Genomic DNA, 20,133 nt, shown 5'->3' on the forward strand with positions numbered 1-20,133 from the left:
TTTGCCAGCTCCTACTTCATCATTAAAATATAATTTAAAAAAATAGACACAGAAACAGTAGTGAAGACTTTGCTCCTCAGTCCCAAAAAATGACAACGGGATACACTGGATTTCCACACTTTCTCACATGCTCGTCTTTTTCATTTTCTGCCACGTGTATTGTAATGTAGCAAGGTCCCTCTGGTTCCAGCTGCGCAAACCTCACTCTCTTCCTCCATCATCATCATCATCTTCTACCACTACAGCCACAATAAACATGCATACCGTATTTTTTCTTTTCAAATATTATACGTATACTTTTTGATATTTTATTTCCGTTTGAGTTGAGTAGTTGTTCTCCATTTGCAACGGTTACCTAATATTATTCTCTGTTTCCATCTACCCCATTATCAACTACGTATTGCATATAAAACATTAGCGATAATGAAAGAAAGGGTCATGTATCTGCTTTCTCAATCATTAATGCAAAATTACCGAATTTAATGATGTTACCATTACGAATGGAGAAAGGGTCAAACCAAAAATAAAAAGTGCACCTTTTCAACTGGCGGACAAAGGACGAGACACGAGTGGCATCAACGCGGGTAAAGCACCCCGCGTTTTACTACCAGACGGAACCCATCAACGGGCTATAAAGGACACACGTGTGAGTTCTAGATCAACGGTCAAAACACAAGGGCACTCTAGTAATATCGTTAAACGACTTTATGAGTTGTTGAAAAGTTATGGTCTTTCCGAGGAAAGAAAAAGTAAAAAATAATAATAAAAATGGATTTTTTTTCATTATTTTCATAGTACACATTTTGTTTTCATTAATGGAATTTTAAATTGTATTATTTTTTGTTGTTAGAACAAACAGAGGGCTAGAGTGAAAATAAATTTAACGGGGAGAGGAGAGAGAGTGGGAAGCATATGAGAATAGGAAGATGGGTGGAAAAAACGCCGTACAGAGGGGTGGCGGATGACAGCGACTGCTCACTGACCCACATAACTGACACGTGTCCTGACGCAAAAGGGTGTGGAGGTAATATTGAGCAAGCATAATGGAGAAAAAGGCAAAGAAGGAACACACATTAACAAAAATCAATTGGGCAGAAGATCCACATATGCCAGCTAATATTTTGCACATTTACAGAAAGAGAGGAAAAATTGTAGTAGAGGCGGAAGAAAGTTGAAATGAAGATAAAATAAAAAAAAAAGAATAAAGAATAAAAAAGTGGGAATGGAGAGTTAAGTGTTGACCCATTATTATTACTCACATCACACCGGCCTGACCTAGTCCAGGGTATTAGGGAAGATGAGGAATGGGGACAGGCAGCATAGAAGGAGTAGATGCACATCACAACATATAAAAATATTAATATATATAGTAAGGTTGGGAAAATAATGAGATAAAAAAAATTGTGTGTGAGCATATAGAAGGAAATTAAATTAGGACATTGGAGTTGGAGGAATCTTTGAGCATTATTGATGCATTAATCGCCACTCCTTCAACGGTTCATATCTTACCTCTTTTTATATATTCTGTTCCCTTATCATCTTCCACTGCTCAACTCTCTCTCTCTCTCTCTCTCTCTAACACAAGCTTCAGTTTTTCTGTTTCTCTTCTCTCTACTCAGAACATGGGTTCTTCTGCAGTACAATTGTTTCTCATCTTGGGGCTTCTGGCTACTTCTTGCATAGCACAAGCCCCAGGTGGCGCACCCACGCAGCCTCCCACAACCACCCCACCACCACCGCCCGCAGCAGCACCAGTACCTGCACCCACCGCACCCGCAACTCCACCACCATCTTCACCACCACCTGCACCCACACCCGCACCCACACCAACTGCTCCCACTCCTGCTCCAGCTTCTTCTCCTTCATCTGCTGCATCTCCCTCAGCTGAGTCACCAGGCTCTCCTACATCTCCCCCAGCACCACCGGCCCCCTCATCTGCACCTTCACCCTCAGTCAGCGAACCACCACCCTCACCCTCCTCCGCATTCTCCGTTGGCAAGGCCTTCGTTGCCGGGTCTGCGCTCGCGGGAACCTTCGTAGCCATGGTCTTGGCTTGAAGACAGACCTGACGGTTGGGATTCGTCCACGTGGAGGCTCTTGGGCCCTTGATCTTGTTTTTCAGCGACGGACGGACGGACGGGATCTGTTTCATTTATTTTATCCTCTGGTCTTGTTGAGTAGCGGTTTTCTTTTTCTCTCTTTGGGGTTTTATGTGTTAGTTTTGTTCGTTCGTGGTTGATGTGTTTGTTGATTCGATATCTGGGAGGGTTGGGTGTTGATGATGATGATGATGATGGTGATGGTATTCATGATTATGATGATTATTTTGTGATTCATTGTTCTGGTGTTCACACGTGTACGTAGATGACCTTGATGATTTCATTGTACATCTAATAATTGAAAGAATAAAACAGTTTGTCATTCTTTTTACTTACAATCTTGTTCCTTGTTAATGTGCAAAACCCTCGTTTTTCAGAGCCACCACCTCTAACTTCTTCTCATTCTGGAATATATGCATAATTATTCCGACTTCTACACATTATACTCCACTTTCCTCCTTTTTCAAATTACTGCTTTAATTCGACCATAGATATACTGCCACGTCTTTTAAATTCAAAGCATCTTTTTCTGCTTTTCATTCAGACCACACATCCAAGACCAACCAAATTTTGTCCTCTCATTTACAATTTTTTATTCCTTTGCATTATGTCATTACTCCATAACTTGATATTATTATTATTATTATTATTATTACACTCTTATTTCTTAATGAAGTTTCACACTCAAATCTCACTAATGCAATCTACATTTACCATTTTACATTATCGATTCAAGAAAAATATTTTAGATTCAAGCGTTTAAATATTAACAAATAATCTTTTGGAAAAACAAGATTTGCTTATATTCTTCACAGGGAATTAACTTTTTTTATGGAAATCATTCCACTTTTGCTAATTCGACATTTTATGAGATGCTGCGATAAATCATAAAACCTTTACCTACTTTTATGTTAAAAAAAGCTTTTTTTTTCCTTAAAATTAGAATGGCGTCATCTTTTCCATGTGAGCGTGTTGATGATGAAAGAAGGTTCTAGGTTGTTTTGTAAAGAACGTGGGTTTCCTCGTCTTTTCCTTTCAGTGTTGTGGAGATTTGTTTAATGCCCTGTCAATTCCGCAGGAAATTGACATGTTATGCGACCTTTTTCCTAAATATAATAGTAGTATAATATTTTTTTATGTGAAAGTTCCTAAATATAATAATATTATTATATTTATTATGTGAAAGTGAGAAGCACGTAGTAGGAGATAGATGCCTCCAACAAGAATTTGTATTATTGCAAGCAAGGTGGATCTGGTTAGCAATTGGTTAAACTGCTAACCCCTCACTCACTTCATTACAGGATTAGATCCACGTCTTTGTCACAGGTAAATATCAAGGAGAACCTTTTTTTTAAATTAAAAATTATTTTGGAAAATATTATTAAAAAAAGTAAGATGTTTTCATGTTCTCTGTTTTCTTTTTCTATTTTTAACTATTTTACTAAAATAATGAAAATACAACTTTTAAAAAAGGCTAATAAAACAAACACTTCCCACTGTACTTAGAAAACAAGGAAAAATTTAAAATAAAAGGAATACTTTTGAAAACAATGGATAACAAAGTTTAAGAAAAGTTAGGTTATTTGAGTTAAGAGAAAAAAAATCCTAGAAAAAGTTTGTAAAAAAAGAATTTTATAGGATCTTAATATATATTATTGGTTTGTGTTAGTAAATATGCATGATCTTTATTTATTTTTTACTTGTTATTATTATTTTGATTATATTTAATTCTAAAGTTTACTTACACTTAAATTTATTATAATTTAGTTTAATTAAAATATTTGAAAATTAATGATGGTTTGTCCGCTCTATTTTGACTCATTTCAAACTTAGTTAGTAAAAAGTAGGTTGAATTAGTCCGTCTTACATAAAAATTGTAGATTAGTTTTGGTAGGTCATTCGCGATCCAATCTACATAAACAAAATCTTCACAAAATACCTATATGTGAATGTCTCGAGAATAATTTTATTTTAATGTTTCATATTTTTCTTGCATTCTATTCTATGAATCTATCATTGACAATAAAATTTAATTAAGCTAAATAAACATAAAATTAACATCTAATTCAAATAAATATGTCAATGTTTAATATTTCATGAACAATATAACATAAAAGTAAATATTATTTTCTAAGCTGAAAAACTATAGTATTTAATTATCATTGTGTCTTGACTTCAAAAACATTATTGTTGTTCTCAATCCACCTTGTCCTATTATTGACAGGTGTGGACTACAAATTTTGTAGGACAAACGATCTAAGTAAATGACAAAATAATACTCAATTCTCTTCACATTTTTCTTGTGGGCTAGTGGACCAACTTGCATTGTGATCTCGTTAAAACATATCATGTTCATCTTGGATATATAAATCTTAAACCCTAAACTCTAAACCTCCATACCTTCCTCTTGCACCTCCATATTTTTTTTAATTCCTACAATATTTTTCTGATTAAGGTTATGAGGATTCACAATTTACTTCAAGTTGCAATAAGAGTTCACTCCATAGAACCATTGCAAGTGCAACAATAATTATTTTTCTTGATAGAACTTATGCGATGTTGCTTGAGGAAAAACTTTAACTACAAAAGACCCAAACCCTCAAGTAAGTGTTGATTTATTTTATGAAGTAATTAAAATATGTCAAATGATGGACTCTTCCCTCAAACGTTGCGATGGAATAAGAATGGAAATTTTGCTGGTGGAAGAGAGAGATATGAGGTTTTTAAAAATGTGGGATTATATTTCATTTAGAATTATTTAAAATTTTAAAAAATATTTAAATTGACTCTTTTTACAGTTAATATGGAGATGTAGTTAGAAGATTGGGAGATAAAGGGAAAATTTGACTTTTTTAAACTTTACTTGTACTTAAGTATATTTATATTTTTGTAATTTTACATAATTCTTTTATCTTTGAAATAAAAAATAAAAAAGGGACTTTTTTTAAATAATCCGCCATTAATTATCATTTTATGATTATTTTGGTACCGGTCGGCATCAGACGAGTCTGTCTTGGACACAACAACCGGCCCACTAAGTCACAGAACACTCCAAAATCGCGCATTGAATAAGAATCACCAATTACAAGAGCATTTAGTGCGCTGTAACCATATTCGGAATATGCGGGAACATCTTTGCGAAATCAATCAAATACTAATTAACTGAAGGAGGTTATAAACATTCCTTAAACAACATACCTCCCTATTAATCAGAGATCACGATGTGTCAATTGATAACTGATATTTATCCCTCATGCAAGAAAGTCCATAACTAGCACTATAAATTGAACCCTTTGTTGAGGTGTAAGGTATGTTTTACATTCTGCTAGTATACACCTAAAATCTTAGCATTGACTTGAGCGTCAGAGTGTAATCGCATATACCCCTCCGACCGTCTGAGTCCAACAACAAAGGAAGGAAGCTCAAAGTTACACAGAGGATCGTCAAGAGGCACCAACATGTCACCAAATTGTGTTACCTGGGTCCATTTTCCCCCACATAGGTACAATTTTAGTTTATGATAAAAGTTAAAAGTAAATTATTTTTTAAATTAAGAAACTAAAATATATTTAAATCGGAGAGACCGAATTTTTTTAACGTAATTTTATAAAACAAAAGTATAAGCTTTTAATGATTATTTTACATTTCAATTCTTCAAGTTTACTTTTAACATTTCAGTCTTCCATTATCATCGTGTATGTGCTCGGTTCTCCTTTATGCTTCTTTTGGTCGAACAAAATGAAATATAAAAGAAAAAAAAAAGTGAGAGAAACATGTAAATAATGAGTGAAAAAATATTATTTGATTGAAGACAAATTAGTCAAAAAAAATTATTTATTTATTAATATTATTTTTATACTTTAATTATTAATTATTATTATTATTATAATTTTTTTTTGTCTATTTTCTTCATATATTTATCATTCAATCCGTGACAATCCTCTCCATTTCATCACAAATTTAAATTAGTTAACAAAGTTCACTCATCATCACTTTCTTGGTTTAAAAATTATTGATGGGTAATCAACTTACATAGTACATAAAATTCATCAGGAATGTAATAAAATGTTATATTATTAGCGAGTAGGGATGTGAAAGTGAAACAAACTATAAGTTGATTTAAAATTGGATAATCTCACCCTAATTCACACCGTGACAAGTTTGAAAGTTTCTAACCCAAATACACTAAATGTTGGTCAATTAAATGGGGCTATCTAACTAAAAAATATTGAAAAATTTAAATTGCTAAAAAAATACAGGAGATGTGATGTAAAAGGAACAAGCTCCAGGACCACCTATCCACGGTGTGAGGGAGAATGACCCTTGTGTACTGTAGTAACAATTTTAAAATTATATTAAATTTATATTGAAAGTATAAATATCAATTTATAGAAAAATGCTAATATTATTTATATTATTTATAATTATTAATTTTTTATAGAGGTGTATAATTTTTATTTTGTTTTTGTCTATTCTGATTCTAGTATTTATTGTTTACTATTTGTTTTTCATTATCTCTTTAGTTAGACCTAGAATGAGTGTACTTCTTGTATATATGCAGATTATTTGTTTTGATTTCAATAGAAGGGATATTCATTCTCAAAATTTTTATCTTTTGTTCATCTCTGTTCTATTTTATAATATGATATTAAGTTGTTTAAAGTCTATCATAACGAGTGTTTGGTGGACTTATCAGGTTACCCGTTATCGGACTACTCATAAATATATTGCCACTCTCAGTATAAGAGAGTGTGTTGAAAATCCCACATGAGAGAATAGATCATTTGATAGTATATAAGTAAGTGCAAACCTCACCTTATATAAGATTGAGTTAAACTTAAAATTTATTAATTTAAAAATAAAAAGGATAAATATTTAATATCTAATTTAATGCTCGTGATTATGCTTTTCCACGGAAAGGATGATTTGTATTAGAGGTGCAGTAGTATATTATTATTATCATTATTATATTTTATTTTTTATTGTATTTGTTCTTACTTTGAGTACGTTTCTAATATAAAAAAATAACTAATGATGAACAAATTCAAACAACTCAGAATTTTTCTTGTTTTTTTAGCGAATGGGATTGGAAATAATAATATTAAAAGTCGCTTTTATAATCTTTTAAAAAGGAGCAACTAGAAATAAATTTTTTGCATGCATCCAGGATTACATTATTCTGTATAAAGATAAGAATTTTCCCTAAAAGTTAACTTTACTTTTCCTTTATTTTCTTTTCCAAAAGCTGATGGTTCCTCCATCTTTCATAGGGATTGGTCACATAAAATAAAAATGTCTTTTAAAAAATAAAAATATGTCTTTTAATAAATAAAAATATTCAAAAAGCATGCAGTCCCGTAATCGGAACAAAAACAAAATTATTCTCTTGATTCTTCTCTTTTATCCAACTTTGTCATTTTATTCTTTAAAAAATCAATTTACTTATTTAAAGTGTGTGTATGGGCACACACAAGTGTAGGAACTTAGCATTTGTGTGTTGTTTGATATTGAAGAAATGCCCACAAATAAAGAGAAGTGATAAGAAGATTAGTTCTTAATTTCATCTTACAAAACTTTTTTTTTTCCAAAAATATACTTATTTAGAAAAAATGACCCAAACAAATCTATTTTACTTTAATTTCCAAACTAGACTCATGTATTCTTGACATGAGTCAAATTTTGAAGAGTGAATAGTACACCACTTTTTCTTTTCCTATTTTTTCTCAATTTTCATTTTTTTTTGTTTGAAAAAACCGGTTTAGAATTTGGCTTATTGAGAATCGGTTTTCAGCAGCACGGGAGTGGATACATTGAAAATTTGGTTGCACTAGAAAATTGGCTCAAATTTTATTTCGGGGATTTGAATTGTGTCCTATTTTTAATTTATTTTTGAAAATTGAGAAACAAGGAGTGAAAGTATTTCACATTGAAATTCCGGTTATTGGGAAGTCGAATTCTAAATGTGAATAGTAAATAAAATAAGTCCAATTTGAAAATTAAAGTTGAAATATGTTTATTTGGGTAACTTTTCAAAATGGGTTTATTTTGGGAGGAAAGAATCCCAAAACTATATATGTGTGAACCAAATATATTTAATTTTATTGTAAAATAATTATGTAATTTTTTGCATAAATAGTTGGTTTAATATAATAAGTATTTACATGTTTTATTTTTAGTACAGCAAAAGAAAAATTATAATTTTATTATAACAACTTTAATTCTCTTAGATTTATTTAAAATTCGATAATAATTAATAATATAATTAAGTAAGTTTGGTCTTTAGTAATTCTCAACCTATGTTTGTTAAAAGAAAAATTAATGTTAATAGGCAATTAGGTTTTTTCTTTTGTTTTATAAATTTCAAACAAAATAAAACTAAGAGACTTAAAGTTGTTGTACTTAAAACATAGTTTTTTTTTCTTATTATAATAAAAATAAAATATGTTAATAATTTTTAGATTGAATAAATTATTTATCTTAGTTTTTTTTTTCTATTTCTTCTTTTCAATTACAAAATATTTTTTTATTATTTTCTATTCCGTAGGTAACAGTCAAAATTCGTAGATAAATCCATAGATAATTTAACATATTTTACTTTTAAATTTTCAATTATTATTTGAATCTATTTTTTTTTTCAATTATTATTTATGCTCATCTTTAGGATTATTATTGACATTGACAATTATTATATATGTTATTAGTGGGTGGGACTCGAACCAAAGTCCATTGGATGACCAAAGAAACTTTAATCATTACACTAAATAAATTTTGTTATCATGTTATGGTTATTATTATATTTATTAGTATGATTATCAATATTAATATAATTATTAATATAAATATTATTAATATTATTCATATATTTAATATCATAAATAATAATTGATAATTGGATGACCAGAGAAACTTTAACCATTACACCAAATAAATTTTGTTATCATGTTATGGTTATTATTATATTTATTAGTATGATTATCACTATTAATATAATTATTAATATAAATATTATTCATATATTTAATATCATTTATATTATTATTCAAATTAATAACATTATTAATTATTATTATAATTTTATTATTACTATTTGTGAATATTAGTTGTGATTTTATAATTATTCATATATATAAATAATTCCTGTTTTTGTTATTCACGGACACACGGTTCGTAGGTAAGTTACCTACAAATTGAAGTGGGTGGCTAATTCTTGTTTTTGTTACCCACAAACATACTGTTCATAGGTAAATTACCTACAAACTGAAGTTGATGGATAATTTCTATTTCTGCTACCCACATACACACTGTTCGTAGGTAAATTACCTACGGACTAAAGTTGGTGGATAACAGAAACAAGAATTATCCATCAACTTCAGTTCGTAAGAATATTATTATTAATAATATTATTCATGTTATTAATATTATAAATTATTAATATTATTAATGTTATAAATAATATGAGTAATATTATTTATATTAATATTACTAATATTAATTTTATTCATATTATTAATATTAGTTATGCTTTTATAATTATTCATATATTTAAATAATATTTTTAATATTATATATATAATTATTATTATGGGAATATCCGTAGATATCGATGTTAAATTTACTAATAAATTCAGGTCCGTAGATAATGCTGAATTTACTTACGAATTCATATCCGTAGAAAAAATCTCATTTGAACATGTAACACCCCATAATTTACATATAACTATTACAATAAAAGTTTTACCCGTTTCTATACAAACTTGGAGTTTTTCAAAACATTCCTAATACATGATTAGAATTTATAGAAATACAAATATTTACATATCCATAACTCAAAATAAAAACTCTGAAACCTTTAAGGCTCTCCTGCACCTATATGGTCATTTACTCGTGTACATAGTACAATCATCGCAGTTCAAACACATCAAGAAAAGCAAGGGTAAGCTAATGAAAAGAAATTTCATATCTTATCTATTTTTTGCAAAAAGAACCAATCAAACAAATCATTTATAAATATTTCTTTAAATGTTGTCATATAAAATTTCAATATCAATTTCATCATTCATATAGACCACACATGAATCTATCTTCAATCACAATCATTGGATTTCATTTCAATCCCACTTCATCTTCCGAAAGACTCATTAAGTATGCCCCTACCAGAGACTAACACCTGACCCAAAGATTACCAGCGAATCCAATAGAAAGGATTAGGGTAAGTTCAAACATCCAATACCGAGTGTCTACAGTGGGACTCAATGTGTATGAACTCCCTCTCGGCTTCTCACCACCTGATATCTTAGTCTACATGACTTAGATCACCAGTGAAGCCAGAGGATCTCCGTTAAACATAGGCTTTTCATACTTAATGTACCATCAAATAACAACTCATACATTATCCCAAATGTATGACATCAATTTCATACAATTTTCATCATACAATATCATTCAAAACGCAATCCACAATATTCAAAATCTTATTTAACAGAAAAACAACACTTAAATACTAAACCATCAAAATTTAATATTTTTACTAGTTTAAATAATATATAAACAAACAACACAATATATAAAAACACAACATCCTTGCAAGAAAAATTGAATATTGGGACCACGTCCCTTCTGCATTAAGATCTTCTATCCTAGGGTGCTATTACAAATTAAATTTAGCTTCCCTTACCTCAATTGCTTGCTTTCCTAGCAACTTCTAGAATTTTATTCCCCACAGTCTAGATAAGCTTCAAGATTTACGGGCCTAAAGCAAGTTATCCAAACAAAATAAAAATTCAGTATATAGTAGAATAAGTTGAGAGGATTAAACTTCTCAACTGACCCCACCAAGATTGATGACTAAATCTTAAGGAAAAACTGAGAACAAAGGATATTTAGAGTAAAAATGAACTTACTCTGTTTAAAAATCTGATCGGGTAGAAATGTTCCTTAACTCGCCAGCTACAACGTGGTCCGATCAAATTGAAAAATAGATGAAGATTAGGAGAGAAAATTAAGAGAGAATGAAGAGAAGAGAATATGGAAAGAGAGAGAGAAAGAAAAAGAAGTTTCGTGTGTGAGGGGGGCATGGGGTTTGGCTTTTGCTTCTTTATCTTCTTTTATTTTTACGCTGTTACGAAACTCAGTTAATCATGATTATCTGAGTTTTGTAAATAAATAGTAAGTTAATATGTAATTAAGATTGAACAAAGTTTTTTTAATGATGATTTGCATCTAGTTTCTCTTTATACTTCTGTAAACTTTTGTAGGGTTTTCATTTCATCTTGCAGAACAATTTGATCTCCTACAATATCTAAAAGACTTTGAATTATTCTTCTCACATTAATGTGGTTTTTTTTTTAAAGGTTGATACTTGTTTAGTGAATAGAGTCAAAAGATTTTCGTTCAAAAACTTTGTAGAAGAAATTTAAATAAAATCCAATAGAGTTCAGATATGACAACTTACATAATATAGAAGTTAATTACAAAACAAAAAAAAAAACTAAATCTCATATCCTAATATAGTCATTATGTAGTACTTTCACAAGAGCAACACATATGAAAATATCACTTTCAAATTTAGGAAAAATAATGGAATTAAAAAAGGTTGAAATTGAAGACATAATTTTAAGAGATAAAATGAGTTAATTTCCAATAAATCACAATTTTAAAATTTTATTTATGAGACAAATTCTAAATTTGTTGTGTGAAAAAAATAATGTTATAAACGATATTTCAAAGGAAAAACAAGAGCATCAAGTTACATAATCGAATAATATTCTTAGATCTAGATTTCTTTTTCTTTCGTTTTTCTTATGGAAGACTAAACATTATGGGTTGATTCTATTGTGATTTTTCATTGAATTTAAAGGTTTTGTTAAATGAAATTTTGTTTTTTAATTTTTTGTAACAGTTTATTTTAATCATTTGATATTTTGAATTTGAATGCCTATCAAAGAAATTGTCTTTGAATATTTATTGAAAATTAATTTAAAATTTAATTACTATTATTATTACTATTTTTATTTGTAAAGATAATTAACAATTGTTATTAGTTATTCCTAACTATTTCCTCATGGTTTTCTTGTATTAATTGAACAAGAAAACTAACATTTTTTACTATAGATATGTATTAGATGCATTTTTTTTATTGTATTACAGTTAATGAAGATGAATATTCCTTGTCTGATGTGGTGCATCAAATGGAGTGCACGTAATCACACGAAATCGCAATAGAGAAAGGGAGGTGCTGATGAACCCTAATTGCAAATGAAAAAGAGACAATGACTTAAGCATGAAAGAGAGAAAAGAAGAGAAAAGAAAATACAAAAGAAATTCTTATTTACTTGTGTATTAGAGAGTAAAATACATTGTGTATATATAAGAAAAAGACTAAGACCTAGCTGAAACAAAAAGAAAGTTGGGCCAAACAAACAAAGCCCAATAACTTAAAACAGAAAAACTAAATATGTTAACATCCCCCTCAAGCTGGGGAGTAGATATTTGTCAGGCCTAGCTTGGATTTGAGAGTAGAGAACTGTGCGGAAGCAAGAGGCTTGGTGAATATGTCAGCAACTTGCATGGCAAAAGTAATGGACAACAGTTTGAGGAGACCAAAGTTACGTTTTTCACGAACTAGGTGACAATCAATTTCGATGTGCTTGGTGCGTTCATGAAAGACTTGATTGGACACTATTTGAAGGGCAGATTTGTTGTCATAGTACAGGGTTGCAGACTGGGAGAGAGGAAGATGTAAATCCTGAAGGAGGTAAGACAACCATTGTAGCTCACATGTGATGGTGACAAGGGCTCTATACTCGGCTTCAGAGGAGTTGGGGGAGATAGTTGGCTGCTTCTTTGATTTCCATGATATTAGGGAGTCTCCTAAAAAGATGGAATATCAAGTGACAGATTTGCGTGTGGTAGGACATGTTGCCAGGTGAAGTGAGCTAGTATGAGAAAAATATAGTCCTTCACCAAGGGTGCCCTTAAGGTAACGCAAAAGACATGAGACAACTTGTTGATGATGAGTTGTGGGTGCAGATATGAATTGGCTTAAATTGTGGACAGCAAAGGCGATGTCAGGTCGCGTGTTGGTTAAGTAGATTAGACGTCCAAGGAGTCTTCTGTATTGAGAAGTTGCATCAGCATCAAGAGGAGAGCCTTGATCGAGAGAGAGACAGGAGGTATGAGTCATAGGAGTGGCCACAGGTGCAGAGTCAAGCATGCCAGTTTCGTGAAGAAGATCAAGAGTATACTTGCGTTGACTTAAATGAAGACCGGAACTGTTGCAAGCAATTTCCAGTCCCAAAAAGTAAGTGAGATTACCTAAATTTTTTATCTTGAAGTGATGGTGAAGAGATGCAGTAATTGTATTGATTTCCTCCGTGTTATCGCCAGTTAAGACCAAATCATCAACATAAACAAGAATATCAGTGAGTTTATCGTTATTATATTTAAGAAAAGGAGAGTGATCAACAACATAAATAGAGTAATTATTTGATAAAAGAAAAGTAGAAAGTTTGGCGTACCACTGGCGACCAGCTTGACGAAGGCCATACAAAGACCGTTGAAGCTTGCAAACATGCTGGGGAGAAGGGAGGCCAGGTGGGGAGGGGGGGGGGGGGGGGGGTCATGTATACCTCTTCATGGAGATCACCATGAAGAAATGCATTATTGACATCAAGTTGTTTTAAAATCCAATTTTTGGAAGTGGTTAACAAGGAAAAGGCGGAGGGTAGTGATTTTAGCAACAGGTGCAAAAGTGTCTAAGAAATCAAGTCCTTCAAGTTGGGTGAACACTTTGGCAACAACTCTAGCTTTGTGGCGCTCAACACTGCCATCATAATGGTATTTGATTTTATATACCCATTTACAACCAATAGTTTTCTTTCCTGAAGGGAGAGAGGTAAGTTGCCAAGTATTGTTAGCAGCAAGAGTTTGAAGCTCATCTTGCATGGCAGATTGTCAAGAAGCATGTTTAGAGGCTTCGTTATATGTCTGAGGTTCAGGATGAGAATTGATAGAGGAAATAACATTTCTAAAATTGGAAGATAAGGAATTGTAAGACAAGTAATTATGAATAAGATATCTACTACTTACAGTGTTGGTTGCAGTGTGGAAATCCGCAAGATAGGGAGGTTGTCGGTGAGGACGAGCTTATCTTCTTGGAAATTGGGGTGAGGTGCTTCCTGGAGATGCAGGTGGTGATAATTCTGGTGGAGGTGCAATGTTGGATGCAGGAGCAGAGGCACTATTTATAGGAAGATCAGAGGATAATAAGGTTGGTGGAGGGACAGTATTGGGTGCAGGAGTAGAGGCACATGGCTCGACAGGAGGTGCAATATCAGAAAAAAAATCAAAAACAGAATTATATGCGTTAGAAATAGGGAGAGATAAAGTGTTAGGGTCCTTAGGCAAGCCACTGTCCAATTTATATGGAAAGTGGTTTTCATAAAAGATTACATGTCTTGATATCTTTATGCTATGAAACTTTAAATTTAAGATAATATAACCTTTTTTATTTTGCGGGAGGCCAGGTGGGGAGGGGGGGGGGGGGTCATGTATACCTCTTCATGGAGATCACCATGAAGAAATGCATTATTGACATCAAGTTGTTTTAAAATCCAATTTTTGGAAGTGGTTAACAAGGAAAAGGCGGAGGGTAGTGATTTTAGCAACAGGTGCAAAAGTGTCTAAGAAATCAAGTCCTTCAAGTTGGGTGAACACTTTGGCAACAACTCTAGCTTTGTGGCGCTCAACAGTGCCATCATAATGGTATTTGATTTTATATACCCATTTACAACCAATAGTTTTCTTTCCTGAAGGGAGAGAGGTAAGTTGCCAAGTATTGTTAGCAGCAAGAGTTTGAAGCTCATCTTGCATGGCAGATTGTCAAGAAGCATGTTTAGAGGCTTCGTTATATGTCTGAGGTTCAGGATGAGAATTGATAGAGGAAATAACATTTCTAAAATTGGAAGATAAGGAATTGTAAGACAAGTAATTATGAATAGGATATCTACTACTTACAGTGTTGGTTGCAGTGTGGAAATCCGCAAGATAGGGAGGTTGTCGGTGAGGACGAGCTTATCTTCTTGGAAATTGGGGTGAGGTGCTTCCTGGAGATGCAGGTGGTGATAATTCTGGTTGAGGTGCAATGTTGGATGCAGGAGCAGAGGCACTATTTATAGGAAGATCAGAGGATAATAAGGTTGGTGGAGGGACAGTATTGGGTGCAGGAGTAGAGGCACATGGCTCGACAGGAGGTGCAATATCAGAAAAAAAATCAAAAACAGAATTATATGCGTTAGAAATAGGGAGAGATAAAGTGTTAGGGTCCTTAGGCAAGCCACTGTCCAATTTATATGGAAAATGGTTTTCATAAAAGATTACATGTCTTGATATCTTTATGCTATGAAACTTTAAATTTAAGATAATATAACCTTTTTTATTTTGCGGGAAGCCAAGAAAAATACCTTTGATAGATCTATCATCTAATTTTTTCCTATGTGCAGTAATGGTACTAGCATAACAGAGACAACCAAACACTTTTAGAAAGGAAATGTTATATGGTTTTCCAAACAACTTTTCATGAGGAGTGATGTTATTAAGTAATGGAGTAGGAATAACATTTATTAAGAAAACAACATGATTTACAACAAATTCCCAAAAATAGGAGGAAGATTTGCTTGAAAAAGCAAAGCCCGGGTTACATTTAGTATGTGTTGATGTTTACGTTCTACAATGCTATTTTGTTGTGGTGTTTCAACACAAGATTTTTTATGTATAATTCTCTTTGAAACATAAAAATTTGACATAGCAAACTCAACACCATTGTCAGTACGAATTGTTTTGATATTAGTTTTGAAATGATTTTGAACAAAAACAGTAAAGTTAATGATGTGCTGACGCACTTCAGATTTGTTATGCAGCAGAATAACCCAAGTATAACGCGAGTAATCATCAACAATAGTCAAGAAATAACGAAAACCTTGCATAGAAATTATGGAACATGGTCCCCAAATATCAAAGTGTACAAGATCAAAAATAGCAGAGGTAACAGTATTACTTAAACTGAAAGGAAGCTTTCTCTGTTTTGCACGACTACAAGTGTCACATACATGATGGGTATCAACAGGAATAGAAGAGTATTGTTTGCTTAAGACATGTAATCTTTCAAGTGAAGGGTGTCATAGTCTATAATGCCACAGTGTTTTGTCTATGATATTACAATTAATAAAAGGAGCAAAACAATGCGATTTAGAACGGCTAGAAGAAGGCAAGGTAGTGACAAGGTACAAGTCAGCGATGGCTTTAACTATACCAATCCTCTCTTGAGTGAGATTGTCCTGTATAATGTAGTGGGTTGAAGTGAAAGTTAAAGTGCATTTAAGTTGGTGTGTGAGTTTAGAAACAAATATTAAGTTTAATTGAAAATGAGGCACATATAACACATCAGACAAATAAAACTTATCAAAAAAACGTACTAAGCCATAATATGTGGCATAAACAGTTTGGCCATTTGGAAGACTAATTAAGACAAGTTTAATTTTAGTATAAGTAGTAAAACCGTTCAAATAGTGACAAATATGATCTGTGGCACCAGAATCAATAATTCAAGATTCTTTTATAGAAGATAGATAGTGAAGAGAGAAACTTACTTGTTGAAGAATGCTCAGTATTGGGGATTTCATCTGCAGAGAAGGTGCCGACTTGATTAATTTGAGTGTGAGGAGCAGGATCCTCAAGGTTTTGCTGACGCAAAATGTTGGTAAGGAATTGACACTGCTGTGATGTAAGTTGAATCCCCTTTACATCCTGTTCTTTAGGAAAAAGCTCAGAAAAAGTGTCAGTAGTAATCATATTATTGGCTTGGGATGTCCAATTGGTGAATTTGTAGCCAAGAGGGAACCCGTGTTTTTTATAACAGGTGTCGACAGTGTGGCCAAGACTATTACAAAAAGTGCAGACTTTTCTAGTAAAAGAAAATTTTGAGGTTTTAACATTACTAGAAGGAAAACCCACTTTGCGAAAACAAACAACCTCAGTATGACCATATTTACCACAGAAATTGCATGTAATAGTCTGACTACTATTAAGACTAGGGTTTTCATTAAACATTGGCTAAGAGATTTTTAAACCCAATCAAGATTTTGAAAGAGAACATAAAAGATAACCAAGAACAACAAAGGGGGAAATAAAGATCAGAGAGAAGCGCAGCAAAGCTCTTCATTCGAAGAGCTCTGATACCATATTACAGTTAATGAAGATGTATATTCCTTGTCTGATGTGGTGCATCAAATGGAGCGCACGTAATCACACGAAATCGCAATAGAGAAAGGGAGGTGCTGATGAATCCTAATTGCAAATGAAAAAGAGACAATGACTTAAGAATAAAAGAGAGAAAAGAAGAGAAAAGAAAATACAAAAGAAATTCTTATTTACTTGTGTATTAGAGAGTAAAATACATTGTGTATATATAAGAAAAAGACTAAGACCTAGCTGAAACAGAAAAACAAAGTTGGGCCAAACAAACAAAGTCCAATAACTTAAAACAGAAAAACTAAATATGTTAACATATTGAGTTATGTTTCTATCTAGGGTGGACAAAATATCTAGTTTCTAAAACTGCTTCACTTTTGCAATACTCTAATCTATTAAAAATCCATTTATTTAAATCTAATTTTTAGTATGATCCACATTTTATTATATTTTTCATATCAAATTTATATTTTGTTTATACAGATTTTAAAAAATGGATACTCCAAATATTTAGAAGTAGTCTATCTCGAGTACCTCTACCAAAACCATCTTTTTATACTTTCTCTCATTTGCAGTTTCCTCTTTTTCTCCTCTCTTCAACACCTCTTATTTACTTTTGAGAATTTTATTTGCTCCAATAACTTATACATTTTTTTTGGTCGGCAATAATAAATTAATAAATGCGAGCCACTTCAGGGGTGGTTCAACCCTTATACAAAAGAAACAAGAGATACCAAACCAATTACTAGCTAAAATCTCCAAACTAACAAACACAAGCACTAACCGGACATAGACTTAAACTACATCAAGCAACCATTCTCATACATTCCAAAGGTACCATACACCAACTAGAAAAGGGAAACGAAGCGGATCGAGATCTAACATTAATCCAAGACCAAACCTTTGCTTGCACCCGTGCACACACTTCAGACGCATCAGTCACTCCCCTGTTGAAGATAATAAAATTCTTGTGGATCCAAATTTCACCCACCACCCCAACCCAGATCGTGCGCCACACTTCATTAACCGACTCTGAAGACTGGCACATCCTAAATTGTGCAAAGTTTAACACTAGATCAACATGGGACACAAACGTCACCCCCAACCACTCAAGGCAAAGGCACCAAACCCGCCAAGCAAATCTGCAATCGAAAAACAAATGGCGATAAGACTATTCCTCCTTCCCAAACAAACAACACAAAGGGCTACCAAACAACACACCTCGCCTTTCCAAATTGGCCCTAATAGCGATCTTATTCTCCAACACCCTTCAGGCAGTGACTAAAGCAGAAGGTACGACTTTACAGCTCCATAACTTACTGTAAGTCGGAGAGAAAACCACCTTACCATCCCTCCTAAGAAGAGAATAAGAAAAACTAACTGAAAACGTCTGAAGACCCCCTGCCTTCCAAACCCACCTATCCGCTTCTCCTAGGACCAACCTAACCTCAAGTAAAGCCTGATATAACTGATCCACCAAAGGTTTCTCCCATTCAAACAAAGATTTACGCCATGCTAAATGCCAAACCCACACACCATTAGACCAAGACCCAATCTCAGCCACCTTTGCATCTTTGGTCGAACACAGGGAGAACAGACTCGGAAATACTCTCTTCAGCGCATTTTGACCTAGCCATCAGTCCTCCCAAAAAAGAACATCCTTTCCATCACCAACTTTCCAACTAATCTCGTCTTCAAAACTACTACCCCACCCCTCCGAAACCCACACCTTTTTTAAGTCTTTCCACCAAATAGAGCACCTACTACTTTTCTCTTCCTCTCTCAAACTTCTCCAACCACCATATTTGGAGACAAGAATCTCCTTCTAAAGACCATCCTTATTCGAACCCAACCTCCATATCCACTTGCCTAACAAAGCCACATTAAAAGTCTTTAGATCAATGATACCAAAGCCCCCAAGTTCGCGAGGTTTACAAACCTTTTCCCAGGAGGCCCAAGCGATCTTCCTTCCTTCAGATCCCCAACCCCAAAGAAAATCCCTTTGAATCCTGACCAACTTGTCTGCCACCCTAGAAGGCAATTTAAATAGTGACATAAAGAATAACGGGATGGAAGAAAGAACAGACTTGATCAAACACACTCTCCCTGCCAACGACAAGCACTTACCTTTCCACCTGATAAGCCTAGTCTTAACCTTCTCAATCACCCCATTCCAAAAGTCACCGTGCTTATGACTCCCACCAACAGGCAAACCCAAGTAAACAAAAGGAGAACCCATTACATCACACTTAAGGATATCTGCAAAACTTCGAAGCGAGCCATGACTCAACCCCGTTCCGCCAATCCTACTTTTCACAAAATTAACCCTAAGCCCAGAGGTAAGTTCAAAGCATTGCAAAATCGCCTTAATATTGAAAATGCTTTTGGTGTTAGCTTCACAGTAAAACAAAGTATCGTCAGCGTACTGTAACATATTAACCTTCATTCTATCCCTGCCAACCTCCAAACTGTCAATCAAATTCTTTTCTTCAGCCATCCTTGATACGCCAACCAACCCTTCTGCCACAATAAGAAAGAAAAACGGAGTTAGTGAATCACCTTGATGGAGACCCTTCATTGGAAAAAAAACTCCTTAGTTGGGCATCCATTCACAAGGACTGAAACAGACGCGGATTCTAAACAACCTTTAATCCAACGAATCCACAGGTCACAAAAGCCCAACCTCCAAAGCATATAATAAAGAAACTACATAATAAATAGATCTAATATTTTCAAAGTTTAATTAAAGTATTATAGGTAGGTGTATTTTAATGTTAAAAATTTATAT

At 32.9% G+C, this 20,133-nt stretch overlaps 2 protein-coding genes across 2 annotated transcripts; both read right to left on the reverse strand.

The window, feature by feature from the left end:
- Positions 1-1,553: 1,553 nt before the first annotated feature.
- On the reverse strand, positions 1,554-2,537 carry LOC150029102 (uncharacterized). Its single transcript, XM_090298537.1, has one exon. It carries the CDS (start codon positions 2,150-2,152, stop codon positions 1,616-1,618), a length of 537 nt encoding a protein of 178 aa, XP_090154663.1. The 5' UTR covers positions 2,153-2,537; the 3' UTR covers positions 1,554-1,615.
- A 16,646-nt stretch (positions 2,538-19,183) lies between these two features.
- Positions 19,184-19,923, reverse strand: LOC150029103 (uncharacterized). The gene is made up of 3 exons (XM_090297936.1): positions 19,473-19,923; positions 19,285-19,375; positions 19,184-19,214 (listed from the first exon to the last, which is right to left on the reverse strand). Exons 1-3 carry the CDS (start codon positions 19,921-19,923, stop codon positions 19,184-19,186), a joined length of 573 nt encoding a protein of 190 aa, XP_090154062.1.
- Between the last annotated feature and the right edge of the window lie 210 nt (positions 19,924-20,133).

The sequence above is a fragment of the Phaseolus vulgaris genome, chromosome 2 (assembly GCF_051622355.1).
Source record: "Phaseolus vulgaris cultivar YP4 chromosome 2, ASM5162235v1, whole genome shotgun sequence".
Taxonomy (NCBI): domain Eukaryota; kingdom Viridiplantae; phylum Streptophyta; class Magnoliopsida; order Fabales; family Fabaceae; genus Phaseolus; species Phaseolus vulgaris.